General features: G+C 39.4%; 1 protein-coding gene across 2 annotated transcripts in view; it reads right to left on the bottom strand.

Moving 5' to 3' along the window:
• Nucleotides 1–7,370: 7,370 nt before the first annotated feature.
• The window catches only part of MYO1B (myosin IB), a 186,119-nt gene continuing 173,809 nt past the window's right edge, over nucleotides 7,371–19,680 (bottom strand). The window contains exons 26-29 of one of the 2 annotated variants that reach the window (XM_023217800.2): nucleotides 19,370–19,502; nucleotides 18,871–19,023; nucleotides 17,286–17,413; nucleotides 7,371–8,708 (exon numbers count right to left, since the gene is read on the bottom strand). In XM_023217800.2, coding sequence (XP_023073568.1) covers nucleotides 8,585–8,708; nucleotides 17,286–17,413; nucleotides 18,871–19,023; nucleotides 19,370–19,502 — 538 coding nt within the window. In that variant the 3' untranslated portion in view covers nucleotides 7,371–8,584. The remainder of the gene's footprint in view (nucleotides 8,709–17,285; nucleotides 17,414–18,870; nucleotides 19,024–19,369; nucleotides 19,503–19,680) is intronic. The other variant, XM_023217791.2, reaches the window with a different exon arrangement.

Below are 19,680 nucleotides of genomic sequence, written 5' to 3'. Positions count from 1 at the left end.
CTCTAAGAGCAAAATTGCTCATTTCAGGGATCTAATTTCAGTCTAAATGCATTTTATTAGATCCATGGAAAGAACAAATAGTGATGCAGTTATTGGAAAGTGACTGACTTGCTCAACCAAAGTAAGACTTAATGGCAGGATGTAAGAATGTAAATTTCTACACTCAATACAAAGCGGTTCCTATTACTAGAATGTACCATGTCTCAGCAGAAAATATAATAAAATCCCAGTACAAAGATGGTACAAAGATGGGTTTGTTTTGGGAGGCAAGTGGCAACCATGTGACCAGTGCTGACTTACTGCAATCCAGGAGAGTAGAGAAGAACCATACCAATCTCCCTGATTAGCCACATGTGCTCTTCAGAGATGACAAGGATATGAATAGTGTGTCTGCATCTACACTATCAAATCACACTTCTGAAATAGACTTTTTCAAACAAAATTTGCCCATGTGCCTGGTGTGGTTTGAGGACAGTTCAAGACACAACACAGGGCATCTTCATCTGTGGGGCTTTTTTTTTCTAGTGGAAAGAACAAATTGGTGGGTGAATTTCCTTCCCTTTTAGTAGTGTTTCTGTAACAGCTCCCAAGTACTTTCCATTTAATGCTACCAGTTCCCATTTCTTTTTGAGATCCAAGTCCGATTTGTGCTAGGAAGTAAAGAGTTACCAAATAGTCTCCAAGATGAGCAGAGAGACTAGATTCCAACTACTGCCGTTTCCTGGATCTTCACACTCATTCATTCATATTAATACTGAGACACAAACATTTCTGCCCCGTTTAAATTCAAAGCCACAGTAAAGTGAAGGTATTTTCCAACAGAAACACGTAGGTATCTATAAATATCTTCCTACTTTTGTTTATAGTCATCCACATGCTACAAAATAATGCTCAAGGTGGGAGTAAGTTTTCTCCCCTTCTCTGTAAATGGTATGGCCATCTGAATAGAAACTTACTTGATTTCCCCCTATCAGAAAGTATTGGGTAGTTTTATTTGACAGTGTTGAGTCCAATCTAGTAGGATACAATCCTAACCTCTAAGAGCAGCTGTAGCTGTCCCCAACCTTTTTGGCACTAAGGTCCAGTTTTGTGGAAGACAATTTTTCCATGGACAGTTGGTGGGGTGGGGGGCATTTCTTAGAGATGAAACTGTTTTACCTCAGATCATCAGGCAATAGATTCTCACAAGGAACGTGCGACCTAGATCCCTAGCATGCACAGCTCACAATGGGATTCGCCCTTCTGTGAGAATCTAATGCTGCAGCTGATCTGACAGGAGGCGGAGCTCAGGCAGTAATGCTAGCGCTCCTCACCTCTGGCTGCGTGGCTGGGTTCCTAACAGGTCGTAGACCGGTACCGATTCGTGGCCTGGGGATTGGGGACCTTAAGAGCTTCTATTCTAAAAGCTGCTGTTTTCAAACTTCAGGAAATGCATTTCAGGTCATTTTGGATATCACGGATAATTAGTCTTGATGGCTGCTCTGCTTAAATACAGCATTATTCCATTCTAGAAGTTACGATTTTAGAGACAACAGAATGGAAATATTACCACATCAGTTACATTGCTGAATAAAGAAAGAGGGTGAAATTGTAGTATACTGCAGCTAAAAGACTACTTTCAGGTTTCTGAAGGATGGAGGAAAATGTTTGTTTTCTGCTCTGCAATGCCTCAACAACCTTCCACTTCCTTTCAGTATATGAATTTAGACAGATACAAAACTTATTCATTTCCTATTTGACTTTCTCAAGCAATTGATTCTTATTGGTACACATAAAACGACTAAGTTAAATATGTTTTCCTTTGACTATAATTTGCTTCTCATGAAAAAATAAATGATGCATATGTCTTTACTGCTACTAACAACAGTTACTCTGCCTTTTTAGTATTGCTCCTCTCTGTCAATTAAAATCCCAATTTCAGGAAAGCTGAGCTGGCAGAGATTATTTTTAAAAAGGCAATTCTGAATTTAACTAGCTCAGAATTGCACACAAGAGACGGATTACTGGGAAATGAGTTAGGAAAATCTCTTTAAAAAAAAAGGGTGGGAGTATTAAAAAAGCCAAACAAAGATACGAACTCCACTTCTGGAACCATCTGGCCTCATCTATACACTATTATCATTGCACAAGATAACCAACTATAATATTTAAAGAATTAGAAAAACCTCAGAGGTCTCTCGTTACCCAATACTAAAGGAAGAGGGAAACAGGCAGCCTCACCTAAAAACAAGAGAAAACATTCACATGCATTTATATAAGACAGTAATTTTAGGAAGACTTTATGGAAAACTTTAAATGAAGATGACTAGTAATATGGCTAGAAACCACTGAGTCAATGGAAATCCAAAATATCGCATAAAATTAGAAACTGTTAATTTACTTCAAGGAAACATCTCATATTTTCCCCATACAATTCCATTAGGAACTCCCATGCTCAAATCCCTGTGGCAAAAGGAAAGGGCTTTATGTTCATATTTTTAAAACTCTGATGAACTATCATTACTTCCTATACCTGAAAAAGTAAATTTATTAGTTTTAATGCCTTTTTCCTCTGCAACCAGAGCTTAGGACCTGTCACTAAGAATTACGAATTTCACTTTTCAACGACTATGCCAACATATTTCAAAGCTGTAATAATGGACACAGTGCAATGTTGATACAAATAAACAATGTAATAGAAAAGAAAATTTAGAAACAATGCAGTGAAAAGGCAGGCCTTTTCAATAAAAGGTGTTGGGTCCACTAGATGTCTATATGGGGAAAAAATGAATCTTGACCCCCTACATCATTAAAAAAACTTTAAAACAACCAATTAGGTTTAGGGCTAGAGTTGGCTCAAGGTGGTTAAGTTATAACTGAATCTTCCAGGTGTAAGCCAGATGCTTTCAGGTGGACTGAAATTCTAAATGCAATGGGTTAAACAATAGAGATTCTAGAAGAAAACACAGACAAATATCTTCATAATATTGGGTAAGCAAGTATTTCATAAACAGAAAAGAAAAAGTACTCACTATAAAGGAAAGAATTGATAAACTTGATTATATACACTACAACAGAGTTTCTGTTAATCAAAAGACACTGGTAGAAGAAAAAGGTAACCACACACCATGAGAAAATACATGTCACATACATAAAGAGCTCATATTCAAAATATATATACAATTGCAAATAAAAAAAAAACTAGACAGAAAAATTGGCAAAATACTTGAACAGGCACTTCGCAAATGGTGATATCCAAATGGCCAATATTGAAAAGGTAATTGAGCTCATTAGTCATAAGGAAATGAAAATTAAGGCTAAGATCCATAAGAAGAATCTTTAAAAGATGGACAATACCACCTACAGCAAGCATGTAGAGCAACTGCAACCCTCATGCACTGCTGGTGGGAGTGTAAACTGGTATCGCTCCTTTAGAAGTCAGTTTGACAGTCTACTCAAGCTGTACATATGCTTACCGTATAATCCAGCAGTTCTACTCCTAGGTATATATTCAGCAGAAATGTGTACACATATCCACCAACAGATGCGTACAAGAACGTCTGCAGCAGCACTATGTACAATAGCCAAATGGCCATCAACAGTAAAATAGACCACAAAATTGCAGTGTAACAACATGAATTATATATTCAACAAACTTAGCTACGTGCAAAAAATACAAATGAAATAAGCCAGGGAGAAGACTATATATTGTATGATTCAATTTATATAAAGCTTTAAAATGGGCACAATTAATAAATGTAGTATAAAATAAGATGAGTTACTTTTGTGGAATGATTATGACTAGAATTCAGAAGGGGGCCTATGGGTGCTGTCTTTGGGGTGCTTGTTTTGGGTGCTAGTCACATGGATGCATTTCTGATGTATATATTATTAAAATGTGTATTTTTAAAGGGAATATGACAATTCTGTTACTCAGTGGGCCCCCTCCCCCACCAGAAAAAAAAAAGTTGGGGTGAATATAAAATAACTGAAATAAGATAGCTAGTGATCTTTCCCTTAGTACTGCCAGGACTCTGGGTGAATATGGAATTAAATTCTGTTCCCTATTCCTCCTTGAAATACTGAGAAGCTGAGACTATTTTCCTTGGTTATAAAGTTAGAGATTTTTGTTGAATTTCATGGAACTGACAAGAAGTGATCTAGCAACCATGCCAGAAAAAAAGTTAATGAGAAAGAGATTGTGGCTTATGCTGTACTGTGATTAACTCCAGATTTTGAAAATGATCTTCAAACCAAAGAAAATGAGGCAAACATTCCATGATTTGGAGGAAACCAACTCAAAACAATTAATTTTCTTCTGTGTGGCAAATGAAATAAAAGCTGAGGAGACCAGAAAGCATGTGCCACCTCATCAAGGTCACGGCTTCCTAGGGTTTAGCTAACCAAAACCTAAGAATCAAAGAGCACATAACAGAATTATTAAAGTAAGACTCAAAGAAAGTGCTCCTCCAATAATAACCCAACAGAAACTCTTCAAATGTATGATGAAAACTTACAGCTGTTTTTCTCAACAGGAGGAAAGAAAAGCAAAACTACTGCCCTTCTTTCTCTTCCATTCTTCTGTTTTAGTGAATTTGAGTACCACAACATTCATGGAAAAACAATGCCCAGCTTAAAAACAAAAGCTCTTAATATGATGCATTCTGGTTAAAAGTCATTGTGAGAACACACATTAACGAATTTACTAAATTCTTCCCCAGCAACTTACACCATTTTAGAGTACTTGCCATTTCAAGATTTCAATGAGTCTAAGAACTACCTTACCTATTATATATGAAAAACAACAGATAAGAAGTTTTGCCTTTTATATTTGGCCTAAAAGAATTTTGAACCATGCTCTAATTATCATAATTATACTCAATTACATGAACTTTGGAGAGTTCTCAGCATACTGACATGGCATAATAATCAAACAGTTCATTCTCTTAGATTTCTGCCAAATCCATAATACTGAAGATATCCCTATGATTCTCAGAACTCTTGGGCTGCTTCTTTGCCATTACAGACATACCCCCATCACCCCTGGGTATGAGCAAAGGTTTTCAAACTTGAGCTGAAGGCCTTACATTTGAGTTCTGGGTCCAAGTTATTATTGCAAGAGTGTGCAATACAAAACTGTAATCAAGTTATTAGAGAATAACTATTCCCATACTCCCTTCTTGTCCTGTGGCAGGTGGAAATCAAAGTCAAGAGTAGCTGCATCAACTACACTGCATACCTTGGCAACTACCATGGTCTATTTGGTACCCATTACCTATTTACTTTTTTGAAGCCCATCAGTTAGTCACCCCAGGGTCTGGCCACTCCTCGTCACTACTGGACTAGATCTAAGAGTCTAGGTCCTAGGTGACTAGGTCTAGTCACTCCACTCACTCCTAGAAGTCACTGCAGAGGCCAGGCAACCTCCTAAGTTATGGGCGGGCACAAGTAAGGCCTGTGAGGCCAGGCCAAAATACACAGGAATTCTGGAGTGTCACCAATGCTTTAACTTTCCATTGCAGGACAGTGACAGAAACCGAGATAAAGGAGTATCAGTTTCTTGCTCACTGTAATACAGTGATGCCACAGTTATTGGTAACCTCTAGTCGGGCACTAGGGTTGGCAGATTTGGCAGGCACGGCTCACTGGGCCACATGCAGCCAGAGGGAAGCTTTAGACTAGTGGTTCTCATTTTTGGGTGGCAATCAGGGTCACCAAAGGAGGACTTTTAAAGGCATAGACGGCTGTGTGTAGCTATAGAGAAGCTCTAGTATTTCCCTTGGTGGTTCTCAAACTTCAACGTGTGTGAGTCATCTGGAGATTTTTCTTTTTTGAGACAGGGTCAGACTCTGTCGCCCGGGCTGGAATGCATCTGGAGATTTTCTTTAAAATGTCTGTTTTCAAACTCTATTTGAGATCCTGATTCGGTTAGTATAGGGTATGGCCCAGGAACTGGCATGGGTTTTTGTTTTTGGTAATTTTTTTAAAATGAGCTTTCTAGCCGGGTGCAGCGGCTCATGCCTGTAATCCCAGCATTTTGGGAGGCCGAGGCAGGTGGTTCACTTGAGGTCAGGAGTTTGAGACCAGCCTGGCCAACATGGTGAAACCCTGTCTCTTCTAAAAATACAAAAAGTAGCTGGACATAGTGGTGTGTGCCTGTGGTCCCAGCTACTCAGGAGGCTGAGGTAGGGAAATCGCTTGAACCCAAGAAGTGGAGGTAGCAGTGAGTCAAGAACATGCCACTGCACTCCAGCCTGGGTGTCGCAGCAAGATTCTTGTCTCAAAAAAACCAAAAAACAAAAAACTTTCCTTGTGGTGTTGACCCAGACTGACGCGCAGTGCCATTTCGGGAAACACTGCTCTATGGTGGGTTACCTGGGCCGCAGTGGCACTCTTGTTTATGGTATGCTCAAGTTATTATTGCTCTTCCCAATGGGGAATGTGAAGGGCTTTCACCTTGGTACATAAGGAAGCTTTCTGGCTGCAGTTCAGCAAATCTTTCCCAACACGTCAAATCACAACCCATGCAGAATGGGTTCCATGACCAAAAATTATTGAATACTTCAGTGACAAGACTGATTGAATAATCTGCAAATAAGGTATTTGGAACAATCTAACAAGTAGACCCATGGGATATTTCTCCTTTCCATCCTAGTCTTCCATCCTCAAGTTCCATTTAGGAAGCAACCCCATGATAATGAGTAGGAGACCAGGTAAATCCACCACAGCACATCCATACAACAGAAGAATGAGCAGCTCTTCGTGATATTTTGCTAGGTGAAGAAGGCGAGATAAAGAACAATGGCTACAATATAATATACTAGCTTTTGTCTACTAACGCAGAAGAACGTAAGAATCTATTTTGATTTCCTCTTGCAAACATACGGACAAAGTAATACAAAAGCAACTAACAACAATGGTTAATGTTTCAGGGAGGGTGGGAACTAAGCAGACAGGTGGCTGACAGGATGGAGAATTTGTAATGTGTATCTTTTAACACTTACTTTTATGCTGAGCAATGTGAACACATTGCATATTATTTAAAACAACACACCCTCTCATTTCCAAATTTCTACTCACCAGTATCAGGAACTACTAATCTACCACTTTAGGCACACATCAAGAAGAATCTAAGTAATTACATCCTCTACCTGCACCAATAAACACAAAGACTTCTGAGAATTTCTTTATGTGAGCAATTTTTAAAAATACAAAAGTTGAGAGAAAATCCCCAGAAAATATTTGCAATTAATGTTTCTGGTTTATAAAAGGTAAGTGAAATTCAGTTACACAGAGAACATATAATGTTTGGATTGTAAAGCCTTTCTGAGAGATGATACATTGACACACAACATATGAAAATAGCTTGAGATACAAAAATACAGTTGTGATTCAGCAAATGGCACCAAATTAGAACACTTTTATTATTTAACATAATACCAATGTATATACATTATCCTCCCAAATAAGAAACAATTTGATTCCAAAGTTTAAAATGTAGTTTCCAAAATGAACCCTTATAAATTTGAAGGAATAGAAAGAAAGCCCTGCAAATTACATAAATTTAATTTTGATCCATGACTAAAATAGGCACCCTGTACCAATCACCTTTCTCATACAAAAATGTGTATTATAAATAAAACTTTCAAAAAAGATCTTGCATGTTTTATTGCACATCATACAGAATGTTTACTGCTATCCGAATGGCTTTTAGCCCTTTGCTTTGTTAGGTGTTTAAAATATCTACTCAAATTTGGGTGAAAACAATATTCTGGAGATATTATCATTTCGAGGATCATATATGACATTTACCAGAAACAGAAACATATAATCTTACTGGACTGCTTCTGTCACTTTTTCTAAAATAAGAATGACTTCTATTTTCTACTGTTACAAGTAATTACCAGAGGTTTAAACAAATTAAAAGTCTGTTCAAATGTCAGTTTTCTTTTTTTCAAACAGAAACCGCATGTAGAGGGATTTAACCCTGTTGTTCGTCTCTGCCCCCTCTTAGGACCAGCCCTTCTTGAAGCCTATATTGTTAAATATCATACTACAGGGTTCCTAATAATGCTGTCCATCATTAACAGTTATTATTTTGGTCTCAACATTTCTAAACCTTCTTAGATGTCGTTAAACCAGCACAAATCAGCCAGAATGCAATGGTCTCAAAAACAAAAAGATTCCTAATTAAGTTTTCATACCATCTAGCACAGGGCCTAGCATAGAGTAGGCATGGAATAAATATTTGATGAATGAATGCAGTATCTTTTAAGACCATTTCCTATACTTATAAGAATTAATGATTTATGAGTAATATGCTGATTTAGGGTACACAGATTTAACATGATGACTAAACGAAGAACACATCAGACATGAAAATAGACACTGTTAGTTTCTACAATCCTGCTCCAGGACAGAACATGTATTTGAAAGGTTAAAACTATTCCGATAATAAAAATTGATTAGTCAAATATTTTTATTTTGCCAAAGAACTCTAAAAGCCTTTGGTGATTCCCAAACATACAATGAACCCCAAATAAAACAAAACCAAATTGCACTATTACAAAGAAACAAGTCCATGAAAGTAGAGAGGAGGCGCCAGTTAAGGGACAGCAACTTCAAGGAGACGGTTGTTTTTTCGTTTACATGTTGGGACACTCCCATTTTTCTGGTTTCCCTGAATAAACTTCACACATACTTTGTCTTGTCTGAACTGTACCAGGAACCTAGGAGAAAAGAATAAAACAAATTAATGTATACACAAAACAGCTCATGATTATAGTTAACACTTGCTTTTGTATTTTAATGGATACTGATCTTGGCGAGTACAGGCTGTGCATCCCTAACCTAATCCAAAAATCTGAAATGCTCCAAACTCTGAAATTTTTAAAACACTGATATGATGCTCAAAGGAAATGCTTGTTGGAACATTTCAGATTTTAGATTTTCAGATTAAGACTGAAACGTTAAGTATAATGCAAATACAGTCTATGTGCTACCTAACAACGTTTCAGTGAACAATGAACCACATATATGATGGTGGTCCTGTAAGAACGGAAAAATTCCTATGGCTTAGCGACGTCATAGCTCTCCTAATGTAGGGCAATACACTACTCACGTTTGTGGTGACTGATGTAAACATACCTAATTCACTGTCAGTCATATACGATGGGGGCCCCATAAGATTATGATGGAGCTGGCCTATACAGTCGTACCATTTTTTGTTTTTTATACTGTAGTTTTACTGTACTTTTTCTGTTTAGATAGACAACTATTTACCATTGTGTTATAATTGCCTACAGTATTCAGTACAGTAACAAGCTATGAGCAGTTGGCTATACTATAATATATAGCTTAGGTGTGTAATAGGCTATACCATCTATGTTTGTGTAAGTACACACTCTGACGTTTGCACAAAATCACTTACTGACGCACTTCTTAGTACATATCCCCATGTTAAACACATGACTGCATTCCAAAACCAGAAACTGGAAACACTTCTTGTCCCAAGCATTTTGAATAAGGGAGAATCAACCTGTATCACTTCTTCCCATGAGCACTTCTTACACAGAATTGTATCAATGCAATTTACCTCCAGTAGTCCTCATTTAGCCCTAAGAAAACTAAAGTTCATTAACTCATCATATTCTAGTAAGGTAGAAAGGCTAAGAATTATTTCTGTGTTTCAAATGGAAAGACCAATATGTTATATTTCCTTTTTTCCATGGCAAAAATATGGGAGGGGGCTCCTATTGTCAACAAATTGGCTGAGCACAGTGGCTCACGCCTGTAATCCCAGCACTTTGGGAGGCCGACGCGGGTGGATCACGAGGTCAGGAGACTGAAACCATCCTGGCTAACACGGTGAAACCCCATTTCTAATAAAAATACAAAAATTAGCTGGGCATGGTGGCGGGTGCCTGTAGTCCCAGCCACTCGGGAGGCTGAGGCAGGAGAATGGTGTGAACCTGGGAGGCGGATCTTGCACTGAGCCAAGATCGTGCCACTGCACTCCAGCCTGGGCGACAGAGCGAAACTGTGTCTCAAAAAAAAAAAAAAAGAAAAATCAACAAATTGAGAAAATGAGGTAAAGAATTTCACAAAAGGAAGAGGCCTGGCAACCCTCTAGTCTATGGCTTCTAAACACCAGTTACTCACATATGTCCTACATAGTTTTTGTCATATCTGCATAGTATGCTAATAGCTATTGCTAGCTTAAATGTATTTCAAAATAATAGTGACCTACAGAATATGGATAAAATCATGTGTTTGATCTACCACATATATCTTTAATACCCATTAAAATATTTATATACAAATTATAAACATTTAGAATATCCATTAGTGTTTAGAAATTAATTAATGGATTAAAAAATCCATGAGTGTATTTTTCCCTCAGTGTATCACGTGGGCCACTGCTGGGATAAGAGACGACTTTAGGTGTATAACTGAGCACCCACAGAGTGTTCTTCACACCGTCCCTGTGCTGGTGCTTTGAAGGACCCCAACTGTATATGATGAGATCCTTGAACTGGGGACAGCGTCACCGGGGGACAGGAGAGCTGCATCACTGGGCCAGAAACCAGGTCTTCCAGTGGCAAAACCAGTCATCTCCTCTCCACCATCACCATTGCATAGCATTATGACATTTTCCATATTCTCAGGATGGTTTTCTCAGTCAATGGCACATTATTAAAGTGAGTCAACCTAACAACCACTGACCACTTACTGACATCGCCCAGCAATGTGAGGATCCACAGCTCTACTCTGTAAACATTAGTTTCAGTGTCAAGGTCTAAAGAGGCCACATTTTGCAAACATTATCTGCTAGAGTGAAACAAGGCAAATGTGCTTCTAATTCATCAGTTGTTTTATAAGAATAGTGCTTCTGATCTTTTAAATGGGTTCTTTCTTTTCAACTTGAAAGCAATGAGGAAAGGACAGCTATAGTTCCAGATTCAACTATCTGAGATATATCTCTGGCATATATACTTATACGTATGTGTCTCAAAAAAGAATCTTTCAGGTTTATTGAAAATTCATACATTTAAAAAAATCAAACATTTTTACATTTTTATTTTCAAAGACCACTTGTGGGCCGAGCACAGTGGCTCATGCCTGTAATCCCAGCACTTTGGGAGGCCAAGGCAGGCAGGCAACTTGAGGCCAGGAGTTCGAGACCAGCCTAGCCAACTTGGCAAACCCATGTCTTTACTAAAAATACAAAAATTAGCCAGGCATGGTGGTGCATGCCTGTAATTCCAGCTACTTGGGAAGCTGAGGCAGGGGAATCGTTTGCAGCTGGGAGGCGGAGGAGGCTGCATTGAGCCGGAATCACACCACTGCACTCTGACCTGGGTGACAATGGGAGACTGTCTCAAAATAAATAAAAAAGACCACTTGTAAGTGTAATAAACGTATAGGAACTTATTTCCCCAATAATCTTGGCATACATTAACTGTTTCCATGTCTATAATTCATGATTAAGATTCACACTAGAGGCCAGGCATGGTGGCTCAGCACTTTGGAACTTTGGAAAGCTGACATGGTGAAACCCCATCTCTACTAAAAACACAAAAAATTAGCAGGGCATGGTGGTGCACGCCTGTAACCTCAACTACTCAGGGGACTGAGGCAGGAGAATCCCTTGAACCCAGGAGGCAAAGGTTGCAGTGAGTCAGTATCTGGCCACTGCACTCCAGCCTGGGTGATAGAGCGATACAATGTCTCAAAAAAAAAAAAAAGATTCACACTAGAAATAACAATAGAAAAGATATACTGAGGATTTGCTACATACCACACTGTTCTTAGCCATTTACTATGTTATTAGATCAGGCTTTAGGACAATCTAGGAGGTAAGCACCATTATTTATCTTCACCTCATAGAAAAGAGAAAATCATCCTCCAACAAACAATAGCATGGAATATATTATTTCACGGCATTCATACCAGTTAGAATTTCAAGGTAAAAGGAACATAGATTAGTTGTTTGGATTTCAAAAATTCAGAAAACCAATTGTGTAACTTAAATGATATATGTGTGTGTATCTATTGTATGCACGTGTATACATATATGTATATACACACACATATATTTGAAATGTTTAATGAAACAAATTCACTTTAGTTTTTACTCTATTTGGGAACTTAATTTTAGAAATATAGTCATGCATCATCTAATAAAAGGGATACGTTCTGAGAAATGCATCACGAGGTGATTTTGTCATTGTGCAAATATCAGAGAGTGAGTGCACTTACCTAAACCTAGATGCTACAGCGTGTTATTGTACTGTAGGTAACTGTTGGTAACTGTAACACAATGGTATTTATATATGTAAACTTAGTAAACATAGAAAAGGTACAGTAAGAATATAGTATAAAAGATAAAAAACAGTGTTCTTGTCTAGGGCCCTTACCATGTATGGGGCTTGCAGGCCTGGAAGTAGCTCTGGATGAGTCAGTGAGTGAGTTGTTAGTGAATGTGAAGGCCTAAGACATTACATTACTGTATACTTTATGAGTAATTTTTTCTTTCTTCAGTAATAAATTAACCTTTGCTTAATGTAACTTTCTGCCTTATAAACTTTACAATTTTAAAAACATTTTTGACTCTTTTGTTTTGTTTTTGAGACAGGGTCTTGATCTGCCTCCCAGGCTGGAGTTCACTGGAGCAATCATGGCTCAGGGCAGCCTTGATCTTCCCAGGATCAGATGATTCTCCCACCTCAGCCTCCTGAGAAGCTGGGACTACAGGTGCATGCCACCATGCCTGACTGGCTGATTTCATTTTATTTTTTTTTGAGACGGAGTCTTGCTCTGTCACCCAGGCTGGAGTGCAGTGGCCGGATCTCAGCTCACTGCAAGCTCCGCCTCCCGGGTTCATGCCATTCTCCTGCCTCAGCCTCCCGAGTAGCTGGGACTACAGGCGCCCGCCACCACGCCCGGCTAGTTTTTTGTATTTTTTTTTTTTTTTAGTAGAGACGGGGTTTCACCGTGTTAGCCAGGATAGTCTCGATCTCCTGACCTCATGATCCGCCCGTCTCGGCCTCCCAAAGTGCTGGGATTACAGGCTTGAGCCACTGCACCCGGCCTCCGACTGGCTGATTTTTAAATTTTCTGTTGAGAAGGGGTTTCGTCATGTCGCCCAGCCTGGTCTTGAACTCCTAAGATCAAACAATCCACCGCCCTTAGCCTCCCAAAGTGCCAAGATTCCAGGCGTGAGCCACTGGGCCTGGCTGTTTTGGGCTCTTTTGTAGTAACACTTAGCTTAAAACACAACACTTTGTACAGCTGTACAAAAATATTTTCCTTCTTTGTAACCTTATTCTATAAGCTTTTCTCTATTTTTAAAATTTTAATGTTTTTATTTTACTTTTTAAACTTCTTGTTGAAAACTAAGATACAAACACATTAGCCTAGGCCTACACAGGGTCAGGAGCATCAATTTCACTGTCTTCTATCTCCATGTCTTATCCCACTGGAAAGTCTTCAGGGGTAATAATATGCATGGAGCTGTCATATCCTAAGATAACAATGCCTTCTGAAATACCCCCTGAAGGACCTGCCCGAGGCTGTTTTACAATTAACTTTTTTTTTTCTTTTTTTTGAGATGGAGTCTCACTCAGTAGCCCAGGCTGGAGTGCAGTGGCGCCATCTCGGCTCACCGCAAGCTCTGCCTCCCCGGTTCACGCCATTCTCCTGCCTCAGCCTCCCGAGTAGCTGGGACTACAGGCGCCTGACACCATGCCTGGCTAATTTTTTGTTTTTTCAGTAGAGATGGGGTTTCACCATGTTAGCCAGGATGGTCTTGATCTCCTGACCTCGTGATACACCCGCCTCAGCCTCCCAAAGTGCTGGGATTACAGGCGTGAACCACCGCGCCTGGCCTACAACCACCGCACCTGGCCTACAATTAACTTTTTAAATATGTAAGCATACTCTCTAAAATAAAGATAAAAAGTATAGTATAGGCTGGGCACGGTGGCTCACACCTGTAATCCCAGCACTTTGGGAGGTCAAGGCCGGCAGATCACGAGGTCAGGAGATTGAGACCATCCTGGCTAACATGGTGAAACCCCATCTCTACTGAAAATATAAAAAAATTAGCAGGGCATGGTGGCGGGCACCAGTAGTCCCAGCTACTCGGGAGGCTGAGGCGGGAGAATGGTGTGAACCCGGGAGGCAGAGCTTGCAGTGAGCCAAGATCACACCACTGCACTCCAGCCTGAGCAACAGTGCAAGACTCGATCTCAAAAAAAAAAAAAAAAAAAGTATAGTATCGTAAATACATAAACCAGTAACAACATCATTTATTATCATTTTCAAGAGTTACATATTGTACATAATTGTATGTGCTTTTACTCATATACAACTGGTGGTGAAGTAGGCTTGTTTACACCAGCAGCACCACAAAGATGTGAGTAGTACCTTGCACTATAACATTACAACAGCTGTGACATCAATAGAGAGAAGAACTTTTCAGCTCCATTACAATCTCAGTGGACCACCGTCATCTGTGTGATCCACTGCTGACCAAAATGTCATTATGCGGTGCATGACTGTAGTACACATCTTGCAGGTTATCCTAAAAATGCAATCTATTGACACACTGAACAGCTTGGAAGTTCAAGGGCTAGAAATTATAAGGCAGATGAATCTCTCAATGAATTCAATTCTCACTTCTATATGTGCACGTTTAAATTCCACTGGAGGCTGGGTGCGGTGGCTCACACCTGTAATCCCAGCACTTTGGGAGGTCAAGGCAGGTGAATCACCTGAGGTCAGGAGCTCGAGACCAGCCCGACCAACAGGGAGAAACCCCGTCTCTACTAAAAATACAAAATTAGCCAGGCGTGGTGGTGCATGCCTGTAATCCCAGCTACTCAAGAGGCTGAGGCAGGAGAATTGCTTGAACCCAGGAGGGAGAGGTTGCTGTGAGCCAAGATCATGCCATTGCACTCCAGCCTGGGCAACAAGCGTGAAACTCCGTCTCAAAAAAAAAAAAAATCATCATCATCATCCACTAAAGAGTTAACAGGACTTGATTCTCTTTCCATAAACTGACATCCACTTATCCGTAACGATTACAGAATCTGGGTTTGTTACAGTAACTACTTCTACTTCTGGGAAGGATAAAGGAAGGAAGGGCTTAGTCACTAAACTGCATATGGTTTTCAACACTGGTTCTATAGAGCTGGTGAAGCCACTTAGGGCTATAAAGGAATAGAAGCCCCTGTCTATGACTTTGAACATTTTTGTTTAAATTTAAGATGCTCCCCTAAGGAGATTTACGATCCTTACCTACAAACTTCGTCTCCAGGCTTCCTGTGCCACCTGGGGAAGGGACCCATGGGTGCTACGTAGAGTCCTATGAACTGTTTTATTTATTTTTATGAGACCAATCAATAATGAGGCATTGGAGAAGGAAAGGCATTATAATGCTACCCAACATTTGTTTTCTTCATGTGGCCACACTATAAATCTTGGCTCAGACAACTATGTTTACTGAAAGCTTATGGCATCCAGAACATCACACGCCCTCTGTGACAGGGAAGGACCCTTGCTGCCCAGAAGCGAACTGCCCCCCTTTCCCAGATGGCACCCCTTCGCACACAAGCTGTGAGAGCTGCTGCAGGGGCTCTGTGGTTGGCTACGTTTAGGAATCACACCACAGGCTATCCCCGCAAAGCTCCTCAGGGGAATCACAACAGGATTTCAGGGGCTCTGAGAAGTGACGTAGTGAAGAAAGATTTTCAATTTCCATCAGAGAACAATTTCTTCACAGTACATCATTATTAGTGTCCTGTATGAGCAATGTTCCTAGAATCCTGGTTTGGGAAATGCTTAAAAGTAGCATTCCTTTGTGGTCTGGATGTTGGTGTGATTTCCCTCCTGTGTGAAGATGAGTTTATTCACGTTGTGGGACAACTATGAGACTGCTTCGTCTGTACACTGAGGAGCTTCTGCTGTCTGGGATACATACGATCTTCCCATGATGAGTGGGAATCAGCAGCCCTACGAAGCCCATTCTCCCAGCTTATGAGAAACTTCAACTATTATAAAGGGATTTTAAAGCTCTAATAGGCCCTAACATGTTAAATCCTTAACTGAAACACACCAACTATTATCTTTTTTCCTAATATTCTTTGTTTTATGAAAAAGGTCTCATTAACAAGAAAAGTTATTTAGTCCAAATAACAATTTCCAATATACAGTACGAAGCCCAACCTCCCACCCAAATCTAAACACTTCAATGAGAACTTAAGAAAAGCCCGCAGCATGCAAAATCCTAACATATCAAAGAGAGTCTGATGTAATACAAAGGGGCAGAAATGGTGTAAATTTATTTTAGAAAGACTTTTAGGAAGAGTTGAAACAGAATAGACTACAAATTCTTAATTAGAAAAGAATAAAATTTCCTGAGCAATCTAGATATGCAAAGAAGTACATAAGCAGGTACAATCTACTGAAAGGTAATCAGTTAAGTATAATCAACATAGTAACTCAGATTTGTCCAAAAAACTTATAGACGGATTACATAGACAGATTCAGTAAATGAGGGGATGCCCCAACGTGTATGCAAATAACCAGCTTCTATAATCAGAACCCTAATGAGAAACTGAAGAAGCAAATTTCAAATTGATACCAGTCTCAGATGTCACCACATCAAAGAGGCCTCCCTGACCTCCCTAACAAAAATACTCTCTGACGCTTTTTTTTTTTTTTTGGAGATGGAGTCTCACACTGTCACCTGCGCTAGAGTGCAGTGGCATGATCTTGGCTCACTGCAATCTCCGCCTCCCGGGTTCAGGAGATCTCCTGCCTCAGCCTCCTGAGTAGCTGGGATTACAGGCACCCGCCACCATGCCCAGCTAATCCTTTGTATTTTAAGTACAGACAGGGTTTCACCATGTTGGCCAGGCTGGTCTCGAACTCCTGACCTCGTGATTCGCCTGCCTCGGCCTCCCAATGTGCTGGGATTACAGGTGTGAGCCACTGCGCCTGGCCTACTCTCTGACTCTTACCCCCTTTTTTTCCTCCATAAACATTTGTTGTTAGCTGAAATCTTATCAACTATTTCATCATTTTATTTGTACATAGTGGTCTCTTCCACTAGGATGTCAGGTATATGAGGTTGAAGACTTGGTCCAGTGTCATTCACTGCCCATTTATCATGTGGAACAACTACTAGACACATACCTGGTACTTAGTAAGTAGTTGTATTAATGAATGAGATCAGAGAGCAGAACTAAAACAAGAAAGCTGAAAGAGAAAAAGAGTTTTCAAACAATACATGAACGTACTCATCGGAAATCTCAATATTGAGCTTCTGTTTGGTTTGGCTGAGAGTCGTGCGATAGAGCTTGGTGGCCATTTCAATCAGGTGATCACTGCTGAAGAGAAAATCTCCTTTACTAGCTGCTTCTGAGCCCTGCAAGGACAAACCAAGAGTCGGTCATAATTAAAGATACCTCAGGAGGTCAATATTTACAGGCTTGGCTAAAAACATATTTACAGTCTCATTAAAACATCAGATCCTGGAATCCATTCTCCCAAGGTAAACAATAATGACAAAAGCAGCGTTTCTTCCAACTTGCTCAGAGCACTTTAGTAAGGTTACCTAACCCCCCTTCTACCCAAAGTCGGTAGATGCAGCAGAAGCACCATCTGCATCACTTGGAGCTTGCTAGAAAAGCAGAATCTCAGGCCCTGCCACAGCCTGAGTGAATATGAAACCACAACACTACCTCCAGATATGGGTTCACACATTCAGGTTTGAGGAGCATGGACCTAACCTGCAACTCTTCTGAAGGACTTGATTAAAAAACTTTTCAGTGATTTGGTTAAAACCCTAACGACAACACTTCTAACAAATATCCCAAGGCAGTGGCTCTCAGCCTTAGCTGTGCAAGGGAATCATCTGGGTTTATTTAAAAAAAAAAAAAAAAAAGAAAAAAGAAAAAAAGAAGAAAACAAGATGCTTGTGCCCCCTTTTGAGAAATTCTAATTTGATTGCACGGGGGTATGGCCTTGGCATCAGCATTTTTAAAGTTCCCAAGCTGTTTAAATGTGTCACTGAGGTTGAGAATCACTGTACTAGCATTTGATATGCCCCCTTTAAGTTAAGATCCAAAGCAGGAAAAACAGGCTAAGGGAAGCTTTGTGGAGTTTTCTAAGCTTAGGGTTGGCCAGAGAGTAACATTATCAGCTAGACACATGCTCCTACATTTGATCAATATTTGGTAGCTTTTGTTTACTCAGTGACTATGTGTTATGTGACAGGCCCTGTTCCTCCAGTGTCTCAATTAATCCTTACAACAATGCTATATGAAGTAGGCACTCTTACTATCCCCATTTTAAAGATGACAAAAAGTAGGTAGGCACACATAAGTTAAATGCCTTGGCCAAAATCATCATAAAGTGAGTGAGACCAACTCCAGAACCTACACATAACCACTGCATCCAAGCCAGGAGTCCTGGTTAACCTAAAGGCACAGAACACTAAAAATTATTTAGGTTAAAATTAACTGGCAGCTATTTCATTTTAGTTGTATCCTTTAATATAAACCCCCAGATTACAGATGAACATTAAGACATTTACTAAGTTCATACATAGAAGAAAAAAACAGGAGAAAACAAAATTTAAAACATCTTGGTATTCCTACGTATTAGTCTCAAAAAGTGAAGTAAACTGGTCAATAAAAGTGATTAACTTTATTCAGTTACTGAAAAACCGAGCCCGAGATTTTATATAGGGGCGAATATCCAAAATTTGCAAATTAGCAAGGCAGATACATAAACTGCCATAGGATTAGTCAGATATGGAAATTTTTAAAATCAATGGCTGAGAGAGAGATGAAGTGCAGAAATCTTTTGTTGAACCTTTACCTCTTTGAGGTGGACAGCAAAGAAGCCATCATTTTGTGAGCTCATTGATACCTTGGTCACATCCACCAAGGGAACCTCTGACTTGATTTGTCCAGACTTTTGGTCAGCAAGAAGGAGATTATTATTTGTTAAGAGGAAAATCCGAGATGTACTCTAAAACAAAATAAAAAATAGTAAAAAACCAATGATCAAAAATACTCAAAAATGGTCTACGAGTTAAGGCATTATTTGCAAAAATGCATGTTTTATTCCAACAGCCTTCAACAAACATATCTATGTAAACCAAGAACACAGTAAGGAACATAAATAATATGTTTTATTTCATAAAAATGTCAGAGAACAAGCAAAATTCCATCTAAGCTTCAAGGTAAGGGGAAATAGCTGCCTTCACAGTTAACTCTACTGAGAACATGAAATGCAAATTTTTACATTCAGAAAACAGGGTGACTATCCCAAGTAATAGGTACTTCTTATCAGTCTTCAAGGTTAGCATTTTTACCTTCCCATTAGCACGGTTAATTTTGTTCACGACTTCAGCAATGATGATCTTTTCTTCAATGGCATCTTTGAGTTTTTTATACTTGGGGTTCTTGTTGATTTCCAGGTAAGCCCCTTGGAATGGCTGCCCAACACTAAAGGAAAAAAATTCCTGCACATTAGAAATAGTTTCAAATGAAAGTTCTACTAAAAAAAGGAAACAGATCACTTGATTCTAAGGAAAAGCTGATAACTTCATAAAAGTTGATTTCAATTTATTTTATATATTACACTTGCATCTGTCCTAAATATAAGTTGGAAATGAAACCTTAA

This window comes from Piliocolobus tephrosceles, chromosome 11 (assembly GCF_002776525.5).
Source record: "Piliocolobus tephrosceles isolate RC106 chromosome 11, ASM277652v3, whole genome shotgun sequence".
NCBI classification, from domain to species: Eukaryota; Metazoa; Chordata; class Mammalia; order Primates; family Cercopithecidae; genus Piliocolobus; species Piliocolobus tephrosceles.
This window is presented reverse-complemented; position numbering and strand designations above follow the sequence as displayed.